The sequence below is a fragment of the Mixophyes fleayi genome, chromosome 7, assembly GCF_038048845.1.
Source record: "Mixophyes fleayi isolate aMixFle1 chromosome 7, aMixFle1.hap1, whole genome shotgun sequence".
Lineage (NCBI taxonomy): Eukaryota > Metazoa > Chordata > Amphibia > Anura > Limnodynastidae > Mixophyes > Mixophyes fleayi.
The window spans coordinates 53,057,130-53,082,623 of record NC_134408.1 but is presented as its reverse complement, the minus strand read 5'-3'; the positions used below and the strand labels follow the sequence as shown (position 1 = coordinate 53,082,623).

At 38.4% G+C, this 25,494-nt stretch overlaps 1 protein-coding gene across 1 annotated transcript; it reads left to right on the top strand.

Annotated features, from left to right (window-relative positions):
• Positions 1 to 2,242: 2,242 nt before the first annotated feature.
• LOC142097737 (LITAF domain-containing protein-like) lies at positions 2,243 to 24,064 on the top strand. The gene is made up of 5 exons (XM_075179830.1): positions 2,243 to 2,330; positions 19,520 to 19,581; positions 20,673 to 20,738; positions 21,698 to 21,857; positions 23,817 to 24,064. Exons 2-5 carry the CDS (start codon positions 19,533 to 19,535, stop codon positions 23,923 to 23,925), a joined length of 384 nt encoding a protein of 127 aa, XP_075035931.1. The 5' UTR covers positions 2,243 to 2,330; positions 19,520 to 19,532; the 3' UTR covers positions 23,926 to 24,064.
• The last annotated feature ends 1,430 nt before the right edge of the window (positions 24,065 to 25,494 follow it).

The following is a 25,494-nucleotide window of genomic DNA, read 5'->3' as shown; positions in this document are numbered from 1 at the left end:
CTAATGCCTTACTGTTTTCTTCCAGCTCTGCTTTTACACGTAAAAGTATTTGGACACCCCTTTTAGAGTCCGAATGATAAGGTCTTGCTTGGTCATGACTGACCTTATAAGAAGATAAGAAGATGCCTCAGTGACAGTTGCAGAACTAGCACTCATAGAGAAAGGCGAAGACCTCATTCTTTCCTTGCCACAGCATGTGGAGAATGGCATGTTGTCAATTTTATTTTTTCTACAGATAACTTTGTCTGGATTACAGGTCTTTTTTTTCTTGAATAAAGTAAAAGGTGTTTTTTTACATTTTGGTTTCCCTGACTTAAAAACACTACGATCTTTAACATAGGCTTTACCAGATGACGTAGAGGGATTACTATCATCATGACTGGTACTAGCAGCTGCTTGGTGCTCCTGGTCTTCTGTGTACTGCTGTGAATCCATTTTGATAACACAGTACAATGTGACTGAAGATTAAGAACAACACTGCCAGCCCTATTATTTCAATTTCAGCAATGACAATTAGCAATGGAGTACTCCTGTGTTTTACCTATATAATACAGTACAATGTGACTGCAGATTTAGAAGACCAAGCTTGATAGCCCTATTATTTCTATTTCAGCAATGAAAATAAGCAATGGAGCTCTCGTCTTTGTGTTTTAACTACATGACACCGTACAATGTGACTGCAGATTTAGTGCAGATTTAGATTTAGAAGACCAAGCCTGCCAGCCCTATTATTTCTATTTCAGCTATGGCAATTATCAATAGAGCAATGGAGCTGTACTCTTAGTGTTTTACCTATATAACACAGTACAATGTGACTGCAGATTTAGAAGACCAAGCCTGTCAGCCCTATTATTTCTATTTCAGCAATGACAATTAGCACTGGAGCAATGGAGCTCTCCTCTTTGTGTTTTACTTATATAGCACAGTACAATGTGACTGCAGAGTTAGAAGATCAAGCCTGCCAGCCCTATTAGTTCTATCTCAGGAATGACAATTAGCAATGGTGCTCTTCTCTTTGTGTTTTACCTATATAACACAGTACAATGTGACTGCAGATTTAGAAGACCAAGCCTGTCAGCCCTATTATTTCTATTTCAGCAATGACAATTCACACTGGAGCACTGGAGCTCTCCTCTTTGTGTTTTATCTATATAACACAGTACAATGTGACTGCAGAGTTAGAAGATCAAGCCTGCCAGCCCTATTATTTCTATCTGAGCAATGACAGTTAGCAACAGAGCTCTCCTCTTTGTGTTTTACCTATATAACAATGTGACTACAGATTTAGAAGACCAAGCTTGCCAGCCCTATTATTTCTATTTCAGCAATGCCAATTAGCAATGGAGCGGTATTCTTTGCATGTTACCTATATAGCACAGTAAATCTGACTGCAGATTTAGAAGACCAAGCCTGCCAGACCTATTATTTGTATTTCAGCAATGACACTTAGCAGTAGAGCAATGAACGCTCCTCTTTCTATTTTACCTATATAACACAGTACAATGTGACTGCAGATTTAGAAGACCAAGCCTGCCAACCCTAATATTACTATTTCAGCAATGACACTTAGCAATGGAGGTCTCCTCTTTGTGTTTTACCTATATGACACAGTACAACGTGACTGCAGATTTAGAAGACCAAGCCTGCCAGCCCTATTATTTCTATTTCAGCATAGACAATTAGCAATGGAGCAATGGAGCTCTCCTGAATTTCACTGGAGACTTTGAAGAACACTGCTAACCCTCCTCTTTCTTTTCTACCTATGACACTGCCAAACTGCACTAGAGACTGCCAATACCTGCGCTACCCCTTCTGTGTCCCTCTGTGAAATGGTGCTGGATCTCCGTGGAGGGCAGAATTTATAGAGTCCAAAACTAGTGAGATCCGACGACGTAACGATGATGCTTTTCCTCGGTTTCAATTCCGAGGGCTTGCGAATTCTGAACTGGCCCGGCTCGGTACTCAGATCCGTTAAGTTCGGGTGTGTTCAGTTCTCGGGGAACCTGAGCATCTCTATTACTATGTAATCAGGAAGCTGTAACAGAGTGTTTCAATGTTTCATCTTTAATGATCATGATAGTTGCATAAGTTAATCATGAGGTTGGAATATATGACATGAATTATATGACAACAATTAACCAGTAGCATGTGACAAATTGATTGTGCAAATGGTGGCAGTAAAAGCATAAAACACACAGGGTTGCCTGTAGAACTACATCTAAGAATGACATCATATCTTACAACACACACCCTCCCTAGCAGCAGTTCTAATAGCAGCTCGCCAAGAACAAACAGTCATTATCGTGCTGCAGAGCCCGTAGAGTCTGCTGGTAAGTTTTTCTTTCATGGGCTGCATTTTTAAAAGTTAATATGAAAGGACAAAGCCTTGTAACTAGACTATATGCCCTCAATTTTGATGTGTGACCATATTTTGAAATAGTTTGAAATGTTTTGTTGATTATCTAGTGTACCTCCCAATTTTTAGGTGTTTATAGAGAAGGGTAAATAGAAATTGAATGGGTCTGACTTCAATTTTGTTCTTTTTTTTTAGTAATGTGATCTAGAAAATATCTCTATATCTATCTATATATATCTTTTTTCTTCCTTTTTTGACATACATTAATTTAGATTTGTTTTCTATACAGAACATTCACACTATTTCACATTTTAGCCCTGCAATTAACAGTTATGTAGCAAATACCCTTTATACATGAGCAAAAAAGAGGCTACAAAACAGAAAGATGAAATCTTCCACTGTGTTGTGTAAGGAAGAGGAGATGAGATTGGGAGTGGACAGAGCTGGTGGAAAGCAAACATACAGAATAATCAATGTGTAAAACACTTTAATACTAGTGATATTTCATATAGCAAGAAAAACAAATCAAAATGTTCAACTCATCTTTAGAGATTTTCATTGTGTGAAACTAATTGTAGATGTTTTTATCACTATATAGTATAATATAAAACACATTACACAATGCAAGGTTATATGCCCTGTGTCGCTCACTTCTCCAGTTTCCAAAATTTTCTCCATTGGGTCCCTCCACCCCTTTCTTATTTCTCATGTGTTACTATACTTTTCCCTACTCTCTCCCGTGTGACTACATTTCTCTCATACATTTTGCCTTGTATACTGACATGTTCATGAAGAAATGTTTATTGGTCAAATTCCTTTATTATCCTACCCTTTATATTTCTGCTATTTGTTGATATCTTGCAGAGCATAAACCTATACAAAGTGTTTTGCAATAGTAGTCCATCATAGTAATGCTCAAGGTATCCCTCCTAAACACTCACTCATCTGCTAGCAGGGACAGCAATGAGCCATCCTCAGCAGTGAGAGCATTTGTTAGTGTACTATATTGTAAGACTAAAGTAAAAGCATGTATAGATTCAGCCACATGTTACCAAATACTCGGTACTGGTCAAATAAGGAAAGGATTAAATATAAGTAACATAACCTGAGGTTGTTTAACTTGGCCACAGGGAGAGAGTCAGATGGCCTCACATTGTGCTAATGAAAAAATAAGCACACACGCACATGAGGTTATGGATGCACCCGAGAGACTAGAGTTACTGGATGCTGCTGTGCTGGGCAGTTTTATCTGTCAAGTGTATGCACATGTCATCCTCAGCTCACAATTATAAGCAGCTTTCCCAGACAACCTGCCCAAATTGTGGTCATTTAATCCTCATGAGGAGAGTTCAGATCTCTCCAGTTGGCTTTTGTTTAAGAAGTCAAGCCTGTTCCAGGCTGTGCAGTGATCATAGCCTTCCATGCTGTTTATTCCGACCCCAGGGGTAGTCATGTAATCAGCTGGCAGAATGCAGACACACCTTACAGTGATGTTAAAATAGGGATGACTATAAGGGCGCAAGCACTAAATCTAGACTTACCATCTATCAGACTGTTACTATATCCCCTACGCTTAATTACCGGCACATGTGAAATGCGACTTTCACAAATGTCTCCAGAAAGAAATTTGTCAGTTCTAATGACCAGAGTGAAATTGACGGTTTTAAAGCCACAATAGCCGGACCCTTCACCTGCATAATGTAATCCAGGTGTGTAAGGTGTGTTGGCATTCTGCCAACTGAAAAAACCTACCACACCCTCCAGCCCTCGTCCCTTCACCCCCAGCCCAGTATCACTGTGCTCCCACTTCCTCAAGTTTTCTAACATTTTATGAAATAGAACTGCATAAATTAGAGATATATAAGAAGCACCAAGTAAATATGAACACGGCCCCTCCTAGCATAACAAGCTATACATATTAAACTTTTAAGGGAGGATAAGCACAAGCCACAAGGCATCATAAAAGCATTATAAAATGTGAGAAAACTTGCCATACCCCTTATAGTTTAGAAAGTGACCAGATGCCAATTAGTGCGCTTATGGATTGTGTTTTATGTTGCAACATGGTGTCATTAAGAGTAGCACTTTTCAAAATAACTTGTATAAATGAATACATGTCACTGCAGTCAGACTTTTGATGTGCACCTTAATGTACATTAGTGGGTGTAAGCACTTTTGTTTGTCAGTTTTTTGCCAGTATTTACAGTAGCTTCATTAGTGGCTTTGATCAATTAGATTTTTTTAGTTGATGAAAATAAATTTAATTGAAGTGATACTTTCAAATCTATTAATTGTGATATTCAATCAACTTAAAACGCATAAGATAAACATTCTTAACACATAAGATATTCTTAGAATTATAATACCATGTGTTAATTGTGAATTGATTATTTAGACTATAGGCACCGCTAAGACTATCATTTTTGTTACATACACCTGAGGAAGGGTGTAGGAGCTCCCTAAATACTGTGTTATACATTGTACCAACTTGTCGATGCATTTAGCGTCGAAGAGCACATTAGAAATTGTTTTGCTGTTTTTTGGGATGTGCCCGCCTAAATATATACACAGTATACATGTGTGTTTGTTCCACAATGCCATGGATTGGGCCCATCTGAAGGCTTGGAGACTGGGGATAGTCCAATTGGGCGTGGGAGTGCATTCCACAGGTCAGGAGCAGCATCCTGAAGGCAGGAGCTGTTAGAGGTTATCAGTGAGGAGGTGGTGGAGAAAGGAAGAGGGAAGGTTAGAGTAATCGATGCAAGAGATTACAAGTGATAGTGAGTTTATAACAATCCAGTGCATTTGAGCCAAGGTTTGTCTAATTGAAGCACCATCCATACTTAATTTTTACATCTGCATTTTGAATTATACATATCTTCAGATATATGTCACCTAAAATATAGCACATAGATGCACCTGGGGGATACAGCAGATAACTCATAAAACTTGCACCCTGCTTATGGAAATGCAAAGATATGCTTAATTGAAGTATTCTGGCCTGCTCCTATCCTAAAACATCCAGCCTTTCTTCATTGATGTAAATGCCTCTTCTATGATGTGTAGGTGCATTTCTACTGTAGGGCTTGTTTTGTCAGTTGTTATAAAGTAACTTAAGAAAAACAACATGGGTGACCAAATATATGAAGTTGTTTGGTTGTTTGGCCATACATGCTAGCAGACAGCAGTCATTGAGGCAAATTCAGTTAACTCGATTGATTGATTAAGCAGAGCCAAGCAAAAAAAGGAGTACATTTGATCCTAGACAAAACCCTGTTTCAATGCAAGGGGTGCAAATTAGTTTATTATTAGCACATAAGTTAAATACTGGCTGGTTTTTCATGTAGCACACAAATACGTGATAGTGGGTTTTTTTTTTACACTGAATTTTAAAGTTGATCTAGGACATGTCCCCACATTTTAAAGTAGCCTCTCCCTCCAATGCAACATGGTTTCGCCAAGGTGCAAAGTTACTCATTTACTTTCCTTAATGAATCAGGCCCAGTGGGCTCACAGGTTGTTGCATGTAAAAATCTTGCTGGCAACTCATTAACTTAAATATTGGTAATTTGTGCAGTAATACATATCACAAGATTCCCATGGTACCACGCAACTAATTGAATCCACCCCATTGACTGAATGGGTTTTTTGTCAAACCCAATCACAACTGATTGATCATGATCAGAAGTTTGCTAGAACTGCTAGTTATTTTGGGCCACAGACACAGCAAATTGGGGCTGGTTTGGTCTAATAATACAACTTATTTGGTATCCAAATTGCTTAAACCGGCTATGCACATGGTGATTAGGTTTATCTTTATTTTAATATATAACTTTTACAATTTTAGATGTTTAGTCAATCTTGTAAATGTTACACAGTTTAGTTATAACATAACTAAATCTTTTAAAGGTTCAGTAGGTAATAAATTAGTATATCATTTCTTGACATAGTAACTTGGTGAATTATTGACTTGACTTAAAAAAATATTTATGGGTGGAAATTCAGAACCGGTTTCCCAACAATTCCAAACTAACACTCCTGTTCTTATTGACATATTCACTTTATATTTCCTTGTAACCTGTTATACCTAAGAAGTCCTTTGTTTAAAAATTGTTGCTTCATAATGAAACCAACCTTAAATCAAGGACGATCCAGTGTGCTCTTTCAGTGTTTATGGATAATATTTCAGAGTAATACCCCATTTATACTGCACCAAAATCCCGGGTTTTTCCCGGGGTGAACTCAAACGACCCGGGTCTTGGTGCAGTATGAATGGTACAAGTGAAAAATCCCGGGTCTAAAAACCCGGGTCTTCAACCCGGGATTTATTGAGGGGTAATTCCCGGGTCGGACACGGGTTGCCTGCACTATGAATGGTGCAACCCGGGGAGAGAGAGAGAGAATTTTTTCATATTCCAGCTTTCAGCCAATGAAAAGTGCTCTGGTGATGACTCCCACAAATTGCCAGGGCACAGACTTGCAGTTCGAGGTGCAGTATGAATGGTGTTTCTGAGCTGGGACGCTCCGAGACCCTGCAAAAACCCGGGATATTGCAGGGACGGCAGTATGAAAGTGGTATAACATATAATGTATACTATGTTTATGTGTTATGTGCTGTATGTCTATGTAAGACTGGTACTCCCAGGTGTGGGCACAGCTATGAAAGAGTGTACTGGGTACCTAGCAGGTGAACAAATAGCCAGTATTTTGTGAAGGCAAATAGCCAGGAAGTCATCTACAAAGACTAACAGGTTGAATGTTAAATAAACTCTTATTCCCTGGATCAGTATCACTGGGGCAGCTGCTGCCTCGGTAATGTTTTTTGCAAAATTGTGGTGATAAGTATTTTTTTATTGCCACAATAAGCAACGATAACAAAAATCAGCCTTATGACTGCAATCAGGGTTCTAATGATAAACAGACCCCTTAAAGTGGCCACACAAATATTTCTGCTCTAGTGTCTTAACATACTTTATAAGAAGACAACTAGCACTACAGCGATAGGATCAGGGCCGGTGCTAGGGTCCATGGCGCCCTAGGCAAAATCGGCGCCCTCTCCCCCCCCCCCCCCTGCAAAAATCGGCGCCCTCCTCCCCCCTCACCCCGTCTTTTCTTACCTTGTCTCACCACCGCCGCCTCTCTGCTCCCTCTCCTCCCCTCCACTCACTGACACTAGTAAGTGGAGGGGAGGAGACGGAGCAGAGAGGCGGCGGTGGTGAGCAATAGCCTCTTCCCCCCCTCCCCATGCATCTGAATGCTGTGCGGCGGCCGTGACAGGTATGGTCAGCGGTCGCCGCACAGTTTTAAAATTAATTTCCAGTTCTGTGGCGCCCTCCAGAGCCCGGCGCCCTAGGCAAGTGCCTAACCTTGCCTAATGGGAGCGCCGGGCCTGGATAGGATAATTACTGTTTATAATTTATAATTATAATGAACCCTTTTTCACTTAGAATGTAAGCTCCTCCATACCCTTTGTTTTCATAGCTGTGTTTATTTTGTCTACCCTTGTATGTCCCTGTTTTACATATGTACTGTTTTACCTACTGTACGGCGCTGCGGAGCACTGATACGCCTTACAAATCTATGATAATAATAACTAATTATAATTACTAGTCACACCAAGAGGCCCAGCTCATGAATTTCTGACCTTTTCAATCAGCATAGTATCTTAGTCTACAGAACCCAACCCGAACATGGACTGTGTCATACAAACAGGATAATACAATACCTAGAAAAAGCGCAGGCAAACTGTGGCTTTCTTAATCTACTGTGGAACAAGAAGTCCCAGCAAGCCCCTCTGTGCAAAATAATACATACTAATATGTTCAACTAAACATAATGTACAAAAATGGTATTAAATATACTTTAAATCAGTTGGTGCTTATCAACATCATCATTTATTTATATATATAGCGCCACTAACTCTGCAGCGCTGCACAGAGAACTCATTCACATCAGTCCCTGCCAAATTGGAGCTTACAGTCTAAGTCCCCTAACATACACACAGACAGACAGACAGAGAAATACTAAGGGCAATTTAATAGCAGCCAATTAACCTACCAGTATGTTTTTGGAGTATGGGAGGAAATCCACGCATACACGGGGAGAACATACAAACTACACACAGATAAGGCCATGGTTGGGAATCGAACTCATGACCCCAGTGCTGTGAGGCAGAAGTACTAACCACTAAGCCAACATGCTGCCCATATCTGTTAACTGTTCCCATATAATATACCGGAAATTACACTTCACAACATTCCAAATGGAAAACCAGGACAAATTCAGCCATTTCCCTGATCTGCCCATTCCACTGCCATTTCCACCAAGACCCTTTTCTGACTGCTCATACTCCTTTTGGTATTCAAAAATGGGAAGCACATTAAGGTCTACTAAACTTTCTAAAATAACAATATTTCTTTAAATATTCTGTGATTATCTCTATCAATTGTTATTATCTACCTACATAATATATTCACATCTTTTCTTCAATGACTGTCGTAGGCCACACTTGAGAAGTACATGTTTGAACAATTCCAGGTTTCATACCAGGAATAGACTATTTCTAAATGGAGCCTTTAAATGGAACATAACAACAGAAGCATCATTAACTGGCTGCAATCCATAGGCCTAAAAGCTATGCATTGTTGTATGGTATTCACTAACTCCTGTCAGCGGTTCATCAAGAATGATTCCTCCATCACTGATCTCATTGCAACTCTTGCCAAAAGAGGGACAAATTATCATGTTTGGCAACCAGAAGTGTGTGTTCCTTCCAAATCCTAAAGGACATTTTCTGGCCTCATCCTATGCAAAAACATAATGATACCAGCATTTTTTCCTTGAAGTAAATGCCTCTTCTGTGGGTGTAGGGGCAGTCCTACTATAAGTCTTGTCTTGGAGGAAGAGAGGCATGTTTTGGAAGGAGCACTTTATCCTATTATACTATTTTTATGGACCATATAAAACTCATGTTTTGGAATCTCATACTATTGTCATGTCGTTCGGTTACTGTCATCTACTCCCTAGTGGGGTTATCTTGGGGGCCACGCCTTTTTGTTGACTTGCAATAAAGCCCATTGACTCATTTCCAGGGATCTTTGGTAAACACTGACTTCCCATTAGACTCTATAAACAGGTGAGCCAGTGGCAACCAGTGCTCGGTATATCCCATACTATATATGGTATCAGCTGCATGGCAATAAGCCTGCACTCAGTATATTGCATATTGTATATGGTACCAGCTGCGTGACAATATAAATGCCTATATATGTATACAATACAAAAAGACAGTAGTTGTCAGAGCTTATCCTTAATGCTGCATATCTGTGTGCATCTGATTTTAACTACATTTTAATGGTGTTTAAAGCATATAGGTCAGTGTAGGACCTGCATATAATGAGGTGTGCTTGACGCTGGGATGCAGGTTTAAATGTTTTGATCAAAATATGAACTAATACCTCATGTTTTCATTTTGCTAGATGCTCACAGATATGCAGTGTTAAGGATAAGCGCTGACAACAACTGTATTTTTGTTATTTATAATGTTGGCAACTATACTGCTTGAGAAGTAAGACCTTTCTCAAGTCATTAACTTATTGGGGTGTGTCATTGGGCCATCACACCCTGCGAAAGGCTAGCAGCTAAAACTGTAATTGTACTTTCTAAAGACTAACTAGTATACAATGAATTTGAGGAAGATACTTTCACATATTATTTGCATAGCCACATAATTATACACATGCTATATCCTGCAATTATTTGCATAAACTGGTTACCTATTACTGCAATATGTAGTGTGAGAGTGTGTTGGCATAACTAACGCTCTAAAAGTCCTGGCACGTACTCTTGCATTCTGTCTTTCTCAATTTATGGATGAGTTCACAAAACAGTTTATATGTGTATACATATTATACATGTCGGTACAACACATAGCATCCCAGCAGCCCATGTGCTATGATGCCAACATTAAATAGCAGTCATATCACCTGCAGCAAGGCTAACCATTGTGCCACAGTGCTGCTGCTCTATATAACTACTAAACCAGAAATCCCCAAGTCCCAAACATTTTGTATAAAATTTGCCTGTAAATTATATGATGCATCAGGTATCACAGGATTTTGTGTAATTATATTCTGATAATACACACAATTGTAGGGCATATCTGGGATACCAGAGGTCATGTGTGCCTATGTCAGACTTTGCAAGAATATAATAGCCAGGAAGGAGTATCAGTTTATGTGATATTAAGCAGATATAAAGGTGAAAGCTTAACTCGTTTTCTATTGCTGCTTATTTCAGCAGTATAAAACTACCTATGGCTATAGGTTGCCATGGTATTTTCGCCAGGGCAACTGAGCAATGCTTAGCTCTCCAGCGATGTTGACTAGTAGTGGTAAAAGTACTATTACCATTTCACCTGCTAGTTTACAGCGCCCTGCACATACGTAATCTGCAGCGCTGTACAGAGAACTTATTCACATCAGTCCCTGCCCCATTGGAGCTTACAGTCTAAATTCCCCAACATACACACACAGTCAGAGAGAGAGAGAGATTAGGGTCAATTTTGATAGCAGCCAATTAACCTACTAGTATGTTTTTGGAGTGTGGGAGGAAAGCGGAACACTCGGAGGAAACCCACGCAACACGAGGAGAACTTACAAACTCCACGCAGATAAGGCCATGGTTGGGAATTGAACTCATGACCCCAGTGCTGTGAGGCAGAAGTGTTAACCACTTAGCCACTGTGCTGCCCAGCCTTGGGCTTCCAGTTCCACTTTCCCTTAAAATATGTAAAACATAAAGAAAAATAAATTTAAATATGTTTTATAAAGTGTAACTAAAAGCAAAAGAGAAAAAAATGCTTTATTGAAAGCACTGACGTGAATCGTGTCATTGCACAGCAGGGTGGCGGGCCCCCCACACTTGCCCCTTGGACCACTCCTCTTGGATTTCTCAGAGGAGAGGTCCTTTCATATTTGTGGACAGAAACAAGAATAACGTGTTTTGTTCATATCAAACATACTTCCCCATATTTCACAAAAGAGGATGTGCAAATGTACTAATGATCATGTTAGCAAACCCAACATAATAGTGTCAATAGAATATCACATGTCTATTGATCATTTTTATGAACAACTTCTCATATTTGCTTTCACCAGTTTAACTCTTGCACTATCTGAAATCTGAAACTTGACAAATGATTTTGCTTATATCTAGCGTTTTATGCTTTAGGAAAAGCTCAAATGTATATGAATAGTAGCTCAGGTCTAATATCATACCTCCCTATTGTCCCAATATAGTATAAATTAGTATATGAGTTAAAAGAGAAGTTTAAAGACCCATTTGTCCTCAGAGCCAAAACTAAATTTGTGGGGGCTCCAGGTTAAGTAGTTTGTCAGGACATCCTTCCACTAAAACATAATTGTCAAAATGAACCGCCGCCAACACGTGCACGTTGGGCAAACACTAAATGCCATCATTGGAAAACATTATCAAAAAGAACACACAAGTGGTATGATCTAAAACATTTCTTTTTTAATATTACAAATAAATTACAAAAACAATCCAGCAACACTTATAGACATTTAAAGAGTACAAAACTAACAATCACCAATACTGTTGTAAAAGAAATTACATAGTTTTACCTTAATTCTTTTTATTTCCACACCATTACTATATAACCTGTGTATAGCCCTATATGGCATCCTACATCACCAGCCTATGACCCCCATGTGTCTCTCCACACCTACTTGTGCAGCTTTCCTCACTTAATTTTTCTCAATCTACCTCCTACTTTCCAGTCTGTGCCCCGCATGTCCCCTTACTTCACTTCACTGTGCTCCATATGCCCCCTCCTCACCAGCCTGTGTCCCACAAGTTCCCTGCCTCTCTAGCAGGTGTCCTACATGTCCCTACTCACAAAACTGTGACCCATATGCCCCTCTCTCCACCTACTTGTGCACCACATGCCACCTTCCTCACTTCATAGTGCTCCATATGCCCCCTCCTCACCAGCCTGTGTTCCACATGTCCCCCTATCTCCACCTACTTGTGTTCCAACATGCCCCCTTCCACACTTCATTGTGCTCCATATGCCCCTGTCTTACCAGTATGTGCCCCATATGTCCCCCTCCTCCACATGTCCAGCTCTTCATGAGACCATGACAGAAAATATTCTCTCCTCACCTACTTGTTCACCACATGCCCCTTCTCACTTCATTGTGTCTTACATTACATGCCTCCTTTGTCAACATTATGTACCCCACATGTCCACTCCTCATTCGTTTGTGCCCCATTTCTTCCTTCTCACCCATCCAGAACCATATGCCTACTCTTCATCTGCCTGTGTCACACACAGGGCCGCCATCAGGGGGGTACAGGGGGTACTGGCGTATGGGGCCCGGGCTCACCAGGAGGCCCGCTCTGCTCTAACCCCGGCATCCCCACTGCTGCATTGATAAGTAAGTATTTTTATTTTAAAAGAGATGGAGGTACTTTAAGGGAAAAAGCACATAATGGAGGGATAAAGACAGCTAGGATTTACACAGAGACAGAACTGCATTAAGGGCTGAGCACACAAAAAGATTTATTGTTCATTTAACATATATGCAAACCCAGGACAGACTAAGACACCACTTCCACCTGTTAGTGAGGTTATTTCTGGGACCACTGAAAAATCATCCACACCACTGCCTGATACATGTGTCATTATTAATCAGAAGTGTAGTTATCCAGAGGGTTGGGTGTGAGAGTAGTTTATAAGTGATTCATACTGTATACTGAATTTAACACAGAGTAAGGTACATTACTGTGATCAGCCACTTACACCAGTTAGGAATTGCATGATAATATCTGAATTTAGTAGTAATTATCTTATTAGAGTTAATTGCCTGTTACTGTGATTTACATTGTATGCTCCTACTCCAATCTGCAACTGAGCTGTGTGTATTACATTGTTGTCTAAGTTTGCATCCATTTATCTGCTAATTTACCCAAGCCACTGCACTTCTGCTTATTAACAACCATGCTGTGGTAGTTTGCTCCTATTTACAGGGCGTGTGGGTGGACGTCTGTATATATACCCCCAACCCTACCTCTTTTGTCAATCAGGCCAGGGGGTGTGGCCACTCCTGATAGCCAAATTTATATCCATAATCCAAGCAAAATAAATCCCTTTACATTTTCTATTCCACTACATTTTACATCCATATAGACCCATTATCACTAATAGGAGCGAGATATATATATTTTGTGTGATCTATACCTGCTAACAAGGCTCCTTGTCATAGTGTGATAAAAGCTGACTCTGCTTTTCCAACTTATTAGGATTTAGCAATAACCTAGGCTAATTCTTAGGATGTCTTGAAGGGTTAATATAATTTGAGATGGAGGTTTAGTTTTTAATAAATACAATATTGAACAAAATTCAAAAATTGTACTTTAAGGGAAAATGCACATAAGGTAGCAATAAAGAAAGCAAGGAAATGATGTTGGTGGATATGGTAGCCTAAAACTATGTTAAATTTTAGATTAAATAATATTCATCTCCACACTACTTGATGCACAATCACAAATGATTGCGATGTAGTTCAAGTGATTCAATTTCACAACTATATGGCAAATCCAATCTAACAATAAGTTTATATCTGTGATTCAGTCCCACAGTCCAAAATAAATCCCACTTCCAATAGCGATTCAGAGCACACAAAGTTTAAATATGCTGCTCTTAGTATTTAATGTAAATTTGTATCAGTAATTGATGATAATGCAGTTCAGCGGGGGGGGCTTCGGGAAGGGGGGCTGTCGGATGTTGTGCTGGAGGGGCCCTTGCCTGTTTCGTTTGTACTGGGCCCCGCGATTTCTGAAGGCAGCCCTGGCCACACATGCCCCATCCCATTCGCACTCTTCAGGTTGACAACGGGTGAGGGCAGGGAAGTGAGGGAATGTAATACTTACCTACTCTAGTAATGGTGGGGCCCCTGTTGTATGGAGACCCCAGGGCTAGTGCCTCATCTATATTCCAGCTCTATGTGTCCCTCAGAATATAGATATAACAATTAAAAATTGTATGGCATGTATAGCCTTGTACAATTGTTGAATAGCATTATGTATTTCAATGGGGATTGTATCCTTCATAAGTGATTCAATAATAATTAATTTAAATGAAATTGCATTCTTTCAAAATCAGGAAGAATACATTCACGTTTTAAAACTACATTTAGCAATAAATGAAGGTATACATTTGCTTTTGTGCTATAGGGAAGTTTACTTGGTTGACAGTAAATTGTTGTAAAAGTTGACAGTGAATTGTCTTTAATTACAGTATATAGTTCACAGCGATGCATATTTATTGTGTATGACTGCAGCATGAATAACACTCCCTTGTTATGTAGTAATAGACACCCTATCACCCTCTCTGCTCCACTATACCAACCACTGCCTTCTGGCTTTCCCAGTAATTACCTTTTCTCACTCCAACCTCCAAGATGTCCTCCCTGCTGCTCTAAGCCTTAGGAACTTATTCTAATGCCCAATCAGACTTTTCACTAGTCTCCAAGGCTTCACACATGCCCTTAAAACTCATCTTTTCATCAAAGACTAGAACCCCACCTGCAGCTCATTATTATGCTGCTCCCCCCGTCACCTACTTACTTCCTAAGTGTCAACCTCTCTATATATCCCCCCCCCCCTCTATCATATGCTGCCTTCACTATAATATCTAGCTGCACACTTATTTTTAGCCTAGTCTCCGCCTTCAGTGACTCTGGCCCTTTTTGTTTTGCTTCATGCTTTTATGCTCTATGTTTTGTCCCCTTCCCTCTCCCATACCCCATCCTGTTTCTGTTTTGTTTATTGTATAATTTGTAGCTGTTCTGTCCAATGAGATAACTGTCATGTGGTTTATACAATGTATGCCACTGAACAACAATACATTCAATCAAAGAAAGAAACAGCTATCTGTAATAACATATCAGCAGGCATTTTAAACAAGTGTTACAAGCTATAACAAGAAAAAACCTTACAATAAAACAGGAAGGAGCTGGGGGCCACAAGTGAAGGCCCTGAGGCCACCTGTTGCCCATCACTAATGTATGCTCCTTGTTCATTAGGTAATTCTATGATGCTTGCTCTCTATCTCATTGGATGGCGCTACAGAGCCTTAATATAACATGTAAACTTATTGTTACAATGCAGTATCTGCTGCTTTATTGACTTTCTTTGTAAGCAAATGTTGTGTGCCAACCTGGCATTCAGTTAAACCTTAAGTGCAGAATCATTTTATGGAAGCTCTAACTTGGCACGAAGCTTGTAATTTCACATTATGACTTTTGAAACATCATCACGCACAATGTAAGAAATGCAGGTCACTAACACCCAGAAGTATGTATAACATAGGTGTGTTTTGGGTTTACTAACTGTACATAAGGAAATATGCAATAAGTGTTTCTTGACTTTTGCACAAAAGCAGCTATAAAAAAATAATTGCTGTTTTATAGGTGGCTTCTTTTTCCTTTACTGCTGAGGTTGAAACAGATTATTTCCCAGCAGTCTTCAATTGAGAAAGTGGACTGAAAGTTGTCATTGATAGTAAAGTGGAACGTACAGGATTATAATATCAAAGTGCACCTGCTATCTCCACTTCTATTATAGAATTCACTATTAAACACTACCTCAAAGATAGATATTAACTAAGCAGACCTTATTTACTATATACATACATGGTGGTACAGACTATTTTTTGTTGCCAAGAAATTGTATTAATTTAACAAAACAAAACAAAATAGGAATGCAAAAAATAAATAAATGTACAGGTCGTACATTAATACATAGGAATAAATGCATTACAATGAATATGTAATGCATTTCTTCCCTCATGTCTCCCTACCTGTTCTTCTGCTCCGTTTTTTGCATAAACCTGCCTGGAGTTTCTGAAGTATTGGTATTTTTGTTTATTGTTTTGTACTGCTCCACCCTGTATAGTCGACTGTTTTGTACTGTGTACGGCGCCGCGGAAACCTTGTGGCGCCTAACAAATAAAGGATAATAATAATAATAATGTGATATTACATAATAAGAATATGTAAGCAAAGGTGTAAAATAAGGAAGTGTAATGAATGATGAGTAAAAGAAAGATGATAGGAGAACCACAGAGACAAAAAGATCTGAAAATTGGTAATAAATTCCCATTTAAAGAAACCAGAAATTCCATAGTGCATAGTTTATTGCTGTATCTAGCAGGGCCAGATGAGGGCCAGACCCATCCGCAGATCTCTGTTTAAAGGTCAGCTAGAGTCCGACAGCCCTGCAAAGTATTTGTAGTATGTTGTTAAGCATTTATTTTCATACCAAGCAAGCAAAGAGATTGACAACAATAAAATTTAGCTGGTTGTAAAGAAATTATTCATTAATTTCTTAACTTTACATGGTATTCAGAAAACCTTTTGACGTAACAGCATATTATAAAACAGAGGTGAAAGTGTTACAACTATAAAAACAATCAGCATGTACGTTTACTTGGAACTATATATCAACAGTATAACATTTTGGTTTCCTGGTCATTTTCTGGTATACTGCTAGTAACTGCAGAAACATCATTAAAGATAAGTATCCAATTGGCCGAGGAGAATAAGCAAGGGCTCAGATAACCATCGACCAACACTAAGTATTGCCATAGAGGAAAAAGCTTAAATCTTAGATATGAGGCCTCTTAAAATAGCTGCAACCAGATTTTAAAATACAGTGGGGGGATCACTGTTGTGGCAACAGTATAGCAGAGTATTTCAACATTTTTCTTGATATTATTAACTGAAGTTGGTTCCAGGGTAATACTTTACTTAAAATGTCAAAACATCACAAACCATTTACGCAATGGTTGATTTACGTAATGATTTACATAACCAGATTTGATGGGAATCAATGGCCATCACTGGGATATGGTTATATTTTGCCAAATTGAAGGGAGTGTAGAGCATATAGTAAGTGGATTATGTGAATATTTGGTAATACCCCACAATGATAACATGGATTGTAAGCTTGCAAGTAGGGCCCTCTCACCTATTTGTCTGTTTTACCCGGTTTGTTTATTACTATGTGTGTCCCCAATTGTAAAGCATTACAGAATATGTTAGCACTATATAAATAAATAAATGATGATGATGGTACAGGATAAGTCCAATTGGAGAGCCTAAAAAGGCCCTCCAGAGATATCCCTTTGGTGGGGGTGTCTGTGCCTTGTACCAGTAGCAGGGCTAATAAACTTATTTTCTTTTTACTTTGGAGAGCAACTATTTTCTTCTTTATATTTTAAAATTCATTTCATAATATTGCACTCCAGAAAATTTGGATTCAGTAAATATGTTGGTAGTATTAGGACTTAGACACATCTATTAACGTCACCTGCTAATAATATAAGTATTCATGACAAAAATAATAAAAAAAATGTAACCATATTTTTTAATCCATTTTTCCTCATTGCCTGAGCTTGGCACTCCCTTACTGTACACTGACTACGTGGATACCTGTCCCCTCCCTGTTCCACCCATGAAATTGTAGGCTGTAGTAAGGATCCTTTGGCTTATGCTCTGGTTATGGGCATACGCAAATTATGGCACGTATTGGCATTTACGCTCTATAATTAATGAGGTCCCAAATGTTTCCAGGAGAAAGACACTGTTTTTTTTTTTACGATGGCAGCTATATAAAGATGCCAGACTAAGCAATTTTGCAAAGGGAACACTAAATTCTAGGAGAGCCTCCTAGAAAAATTATTTCAGCTTCAGTTTCATGTTAATAAGGTATACAACTTGTTAAAAAGCAAACAAAAAAGAAAACACAAAACACAAAAACGATGGGATAGAACCATTACAGAATTGCTTCTCAGGGTAGGGGAACTACCTACTAAAGAGAGATTTGTTTCAAAGTTGGAATTCCCCCTAATAAATCATATGGTAATGTACGGTTTCCTTATTCCTAAAATCAATCTAATTCTTCCTCTTTCAGCTTTGATTACTTACTGCTTCTTGATAGTTTAAACAATGGACATAATTTAGGAAACGGACAGTATGCGTACCACAAAACGTCTTGGCTTTGCACAAGTACACATATGTGGTCTTCCCAGCACACTTCAAGGCTATCCTGCTTTGTGGAGACACTTCTGAGACTAGAAGTGCTCCTAGATTTGCAAGGAGATGGAATGATGTGATGTTGTACGCTGTATAGAAGTGTGAATATGACATCAAGGTCCAGCATCCTACCACTTTAGAACCATTACTTTCATTACATTATCGTGTTGAGTTTTCCTCCTAAAATACTGATAGGTTTAGGCTGATTTATGATTTTAATTAGTCAGGAGTATAGGGGAACATCGTGACTGCTTTTATTACATGTAGCAGTTTGTGTGTTTTGAATATTTAAAAAAAAAATTCTAATATGAGCCTAGAATTGTAGTGTAAAAACGTAGGGCAAGACCCGACCCGGCATGGCCTGAGCTGTTGCAAATCCATTTGCAGAGAATAGCTGTGTGCCTTTCTGCACACCAAGGAACGCACCTAAAAATGCACTCCCTCACCCTGTTATCTCCATTGAATAATCTGGCTCCGGAAAATTCAATCAAATTTTTACACTATTTCATAACACTGGTTGCATTGGTACTCCTACTCTGTACTAAGCAAGAAATACCATCTCTTTGCCCAAGTCCTCCTGTTGGCCAATGCTCCACAAGATGCCAAGGAGTATCTATATTTCTGCCAAACTAATGCCCCTTGGCAGAAATCAAGGCACCCTTGCCACCCTTGCGAGAATTGAGTTGTACATCCTATGCTTGCATGGAGATGCCTTCACCAAAGAACCTCGGTGAAACGTATTGCTGGTGATACCTGGTGATAGCTAAAACTGACCCGGAGGCTTTGATAGATAAGGAGAAGTCCTTTTTCCAACGAAAACTCCCATTTTTGACAGAGAAAGGGATTTTCTTCTAATAATAGATAAGCACCATAGACTTATCTTAATCATAGGGCAAAATAAAACATGAAATAATGCTCAGTTACACATTATCACTCATAAATAGTACAACTATTTGACTATATGACATTAGTTTCATCAGTATAAATAAACTACTTATTTTCATGACTTTTCAATACTTAATGTGCTCCTTTTTTCATGCAGGTAAAAAATAACCATGTATCAGCCAGAACCAGACAAGGGAAACCCACCTTACTCTCAACCAGGTTAGTATATTAAAATATCATGTTTTTAAGTGTTTGTAAGAGCTGTAAAATACTGGATACATGAATATGACTGGGAATGTAACATTTCAACTAAAAACATTTATTAAAAATGTTCATGTGGCAGAGTGTGATAGGACATTTTCATTCAATACATAAGAGGGGCCAATCATTACAGATGTGTGCAAGCATGTTCTAAATCCCAATTAGGCTAATAACTGCCCTTAATAGGGTATTAAATCAGAATCTGTATTTATTTCAAGTCATATTTATGAATTCTTTAGTAGTAGTAGATACATTAGTTTATTTGCTTCCTACCATGAGCCAAGCACTAGCCTAAAAATATTATTAAAATCAAAACAGCAAAGTAAGATTATATTTATTATCTATATTATATTTTTTATTTAATGTTACAAACAGGAATAAATACAATCCTGGCTATGATCCCCAATACCCAGACCCAGCAAACACTACCAGTAATTAATATTTGACAATTATATATAGACAATTGCTGGTGGCTGAAATTTAAATTTGTGTATGGGTATATCTATCTATATATAGATAGATATACCCACATGATGGCGTAGTGGTTAGCACTTCTGCCTCACAGCACTGGGGTCATGAGTTCAATTCCTGACCATGGCCTTATCTGTGACGAGTTTGTATGTTCTCCCTGTGTTCGTGTGGGTTTCCTCCGGGTGCTCCGGTTTCCTCCCACACTCCAAAAACATACTGGTAGGTTAATTGGCTGCTACCAAAATTGACCCTAGTCTGTGTCTGTCTGTCTGTGTGTGTGTGTGTGTTAGGGAATTTAGAATGTAAGCCCCAATGGGGCAGGGACTGATGTGAGTGGTTTCTCTGTACAGCACTGCGGAACTAGTGGTGCTATATAAATAAATGGTGATGATGATATTTATATATATATATATATATATATATATATATATATATATATATATATATATATATATATATATATAAATAAATAAATACGGGTGATAAAGTAAAGTCAATGGGATAACTTGAAAACCACAGGTGTAAATGTCCGTACATGTATCTCAGCCTTAGTAAAAATATTTGTTTTCTGTGAACAGGTGGTGCTGGAGCAGCTTATCCACCCCCTCCACCATATGGAGTAGCGCCGCAACCACAACCAACAGGTATATACCAAATAATAATAATTATGTACATCAATTGCTTTAATTACTTTTCTAAAAGGTGCAGATCTGCACTAAAACCATACCAATAGCACACACTAACAGCAATTAGTTTAAAAAGAACTGTATATAAATGAATGTAAATATAACAAAATGTTGCTCTTTTGTAAACGGACACCCATATTTTATAGGAATATTGTTGCTCTTGCTGCAGAGACACACCTGATTCAATACCGAGCATGTTAATAGTCATAACACAATTATCTTTAGATAAGTTTGGCAAACATTGGCACAGGGTATTATCTGGTTTTTGCCCCATGTCTTTTCTAAAGTGTGTTTAGAAACAACATAACTAAATGCAGATAAATGCTTTAGTTGCTAAACAAGACACAGGAAAGAACATCAGGCTGAATTTTAACCTTTTCTCTGTATTGTAAATCATATACCACTTATGACAGCTGGGACTGAGTCATTATGTGCTGTTCAAGATAACATAAATACGATTATAAAAGAACATTTATATTGATTTATCACCAGTGAGTAACATTTTCTGATTTAATGCATGAAACATTTTATTTTGCTTTATTTTGCAGACATGTTTCATATGGACAAGAAAGTTCCCCTATATTATTCAGAAACCACATTACATACAAAATTTGGATATAATGCAATTGTATATACATAATTTACTAAGATAAAAACATGATGTATTAAGACATATTATGTATTACTATTGCTTAATTACCCATAATGCTAAAGTAACTTAAAATATGAGTTATTTATTTAATAAGAAGGCAGATGATGGTTGTTATATTAAGATGTGGCATTATACAAATGAAAACAATTTATGTAGCTAGCATAAATAATATATTACTGTAGGTATATTGTTGTGACTGTGCCTCAGATTTTCATGTACAAGTAACCAAAGCTTCAGCTTCTTTTCTAAATGTTTTGTGTTACAGTGATTGTGGCTCCTACAACAACAGTGGTGATGGGTGTATCATTTACGGATACTCCTACATCATGCATGTGTCCAGTTTGTCGTCAGAATGTAGTGACGCGAGTACAATATAACTCTGGCCTCCTTGCTTGGCTTATCTTTGGCATCCTGTGCTTATTGGGGTAAGCATCAAACTCACTTAATATTATACCCATTAATTCATCATTTGTCCAAGAAATTCATAATAAATAAACTAAAACGCTACTTAATGTCCATAATAATTACAGGTATTGGCCTGTACATACCTCCTTGTAAGCTGTTAGATGTCCAATAGCCAAAAATGTAAAATAAACATTTGTGTGATGATTTAAAAACATGACTGAAAAGCACAGAGTGAATTTAGAACGATAAAGTAAAGCATTTAGTTCAAGTTGCAGCATCTACAACACAATATATTGCCCTCATTTGAAGATGAAACCCCTTTTAAGGGCTAGGATATAATCATATAGAATTTCATTTAGAGTTGGAGCAATGCAAAAAACAGAGCAAATTTGTTCCTGAACAATGTTGCAAATCAAGGGGTGCAAAGGCATTTCTTTTTTTTACATGTAGGGAAAATACTGGCTGCTTTTGCATGTAGCACACAAATAATGGATAGGTTTATTTTTACACTGCAAATTAGAGTTGATCTAGGACACAATGCCTCCCAAATGTAAGTCTGTTGGTACATCTTGAATTTGCCACCTGTCTTCCCACTGCAGTGCAACATGCCTTTGCCAATGTGCTTCTTTTTTGCTCCTAAAGAGGTGAACATAAGTCCAACTGCAGGTCTTGAAATCTTACTTTGCCACTCTAAGCATATACAGTGGAATGTGGCTAGATTTTGCGCTGAAGTAACTTGCAATTGTGGCCCCTTATGCCTAGTGAGGTGTACTGGGTGCGGGCAATATAATCTGGCTTAGTTATACTAAAGCAAGGAGTATCCTTGCAATGTGTCAACTAGGACCAAGCTATGCAAGACTCACTATAACAGGAAGACCCGCATCATGAGATTCCCCTGTTATCAAGTGAAATCAGCCCTAGCCCAGTCAGCGCAGGGCAGTATTCCCCAGGGAAACCGGGCATGCAAAAAATGTGGGTGGTGGATGCTGGTGTAGTAATACCTTTAAGTAAAAAAAAATGAAGCACTATTGCGGAACTGCAAGAGTCATCATGCCCTGACAGCCAGGGCCTGCTGGAACATGTAGTTCCACAATAGTACCTAAAAACACACAGTCATGTACGAATTTTATTTAAAATTAACACTCCCCCAAAACTGTCATGTACATTTTTATTAGACTCCTAAATCTATAGGGAATGTTCTTTCTTCTTTGTTATGTCAAAATGGGCTTGTTTCACATTATCACAGGGGGATCATATGCTTTGGTCCAGGGGAAAACTGTCAAATTTTAGCCCGGGGAGCAAGCCTATTGGGAACATTTTAAAGGGAAAAAAGCAGGTGGCCCATTGACCCAGCCCAAGGTAGCCCACTATTGGGCCAGTCCAAGGGGCAGATGCCTCCCAGCCCATTCTGCCCCTGCTTTGGTCTCTCTTTTATAGTATGACAGCCCATCCTGGCAGTGCCTAGTGCTGCTTGGCGCTTTTGCTGGGCGCACCCACTTTTATTGTTTTAGTGGTAACTAGCCCAGGCTACAGCACTGGTGCTGGTTATTTAAAGCACATATCTTAATAGATTTTTAACTCAATATACACATGAAGTTTTCCATCTGTATGTTTATGCCTATATACAGCCTGAAAAATTACAGCCTAGTCTAAATCAGGCCAATACTTAATAAAGTTTTAAAGTAGGGACAAAGGAATCATAGATCCCTACTAAAAACATAAAATCTATGTGTACTGTATAATGTATATGTACTGATATTGATAACAAACCATGCGCACATTATGCAATTTGTGTATGGTATTTCCATTTGTCACCCGGCCTGGTAGTACAATATTTAAATGTGTAATGCATTGCAAGAACAATCATAAAAAACAAAACAGGCAAAACACAAAAAAATCAGAGACATTACAATAAGCTGATTGAAAGGACTAGTTTGTTTTTGCTGATAATAACTGATTTAATATCTTTTCTTTTAAAGTTGCTGGCTGGGATGCTGCCTCATTCCCTTCTGTCTGGACAGCTGTAAGGATGTTGACCACTTTTGCCCAAATTGCAATCATCACCTGTCTAAGTACAAAAGGCTTTGAAGACGATTTCTCAAAAAGTTATTGAACGCTTTGTTCAGAAACAGAATATTTACTGTTTTGGTTCTATTTTTGCACAATAATATCAAGATTTTAAACCAAAACAGTTGTATTTATAAACATAAATAATCTTTTTGTTGGAGTTATTTTGTGTGAGCTTGTTTACTGATCATATACTTTATAGATTTTTATACTAAGCATTAAAATGATGTGCCTCATTGTATATAGTTCATAAAAATGATCATTTCAGATTTTCATTTAATTTTATAAAGAAGAATATATCTGGATAATTATTTTGTCAGTATGCTTATTTTGTGTTTTCTAAGTGATATGAGAATGATATAGATGGAGATGTATATTTACAATTGTAGCCTAATGTGCAATATAGGGCCATTTTAATAAATGGGTGAAAGGACATCAATCAGGGCTGAGGGAGGATCAGGACCCTCTTAACAACATTTGGGGCCCCCGGGCAAAGCAATGACTATAAAAAGCAAATGCCCGCCCGACATCCATTGCGGAGTGCCGCACGGAGGAGGAGACCAGGGAGGGAGCCGGATCGCCAGCTGAGAGTAAGGTAAGTATTTTCTTCTTCTTTTTTTCAGGAACTTTTTTTTATTAGTTGCCTCTGACGGGCCCCCTGGGCTGCAGGGCCCCCGGGCTCCTGCCCATCGTGCCCTATGGAAGAGACGGCCCTGGGGAGGATAGTCGTGTGTGTGTGTGTGTGTGTGGGAGGGGGGCGGGGGGGTAGGCTTGCCACTAAAAGGTTTACTAGTAATGGAAATGGGAAAGAAGTGTCTGAAACCTCTAACTTATTCAATTATTCTATTATTATTATTATTATTATTATTATTATTATTATATGATTTCTATTATTATTAACATTATTATTATTATTATTCTTATTATTCTTATTCTATCTTATTCCTACCCCACGCTTTTAGCCCAAATCTAAATCCTAGCCATAAAACTAGCTCAAGGTCTAAACAACACTGAGTGGATTATGTCTCAATTTGCCCCTTACTCTGGTGATAATTAGAATTCTTTTATTGCCACGTCTTGGGACGATGAAAAGTCACTGCTCCTGGATGGCAGTAACAGAACAAGTGTTGCAGCTGTACAACAAAATACTTGTTAAATAGGCCTCCCCATGCAGAAGAGAAACTTCATGCTGGTGGTGTCTATTGCTGATGATGGTGGTAACCCTATTATGTATAAGGCAAGGTAATAGGGCTTTTAGCTCTTTGATAGCGCAGTCCCACAGTCCTAACAGAGTTCTCATCTTTTATAACTAGATTCTAAATACAAAGAATTACTCACTCATCAGTGGAAGCTTAAATATTTTTGGGTGTTCTGCTCTCTAGAGAATGCTTGATTTTGCCATATAGCAATTCAGCAATCATATTTTGAAAAGTCTATAGGGGGTCCTAGTTTCCTCTATGCCAAATGCCAACTAATGCTTTAGCATGGTTTTGATAAATGCAAAGATGAATACAGTAGATGGAGAGTTTGCAGGAACATCCAGAGAGTAAGAACCTTGTACAGGTGAAGGCACCATAACCTGATGAAATA

Bases quoted from the DNA above. Each gene is read 5' to 3' on its own strand.
- LOC142097737 (XM_075179830.1), top strand. From the start codon at position 19,533: ATGTATCAGCCAGAACCAGACAAGGGAAACCCACCTTACTCTCAACCA. The intron at 19,582-20,672 runs GTTAGTATATTA...TTCTGTGAACAG, and splicing joins CCCACCTTACTCTCAACCAG to GTGGTGCTGGAGCAGCTTAT. The intron at 21,858-23,816 runs GTAAGCATCAAA...TTTCTTTTAAAG, and splicing joins GGCATCCTGTGCTTATTGGG to TTGCTGGCTGGGATGCTGCC.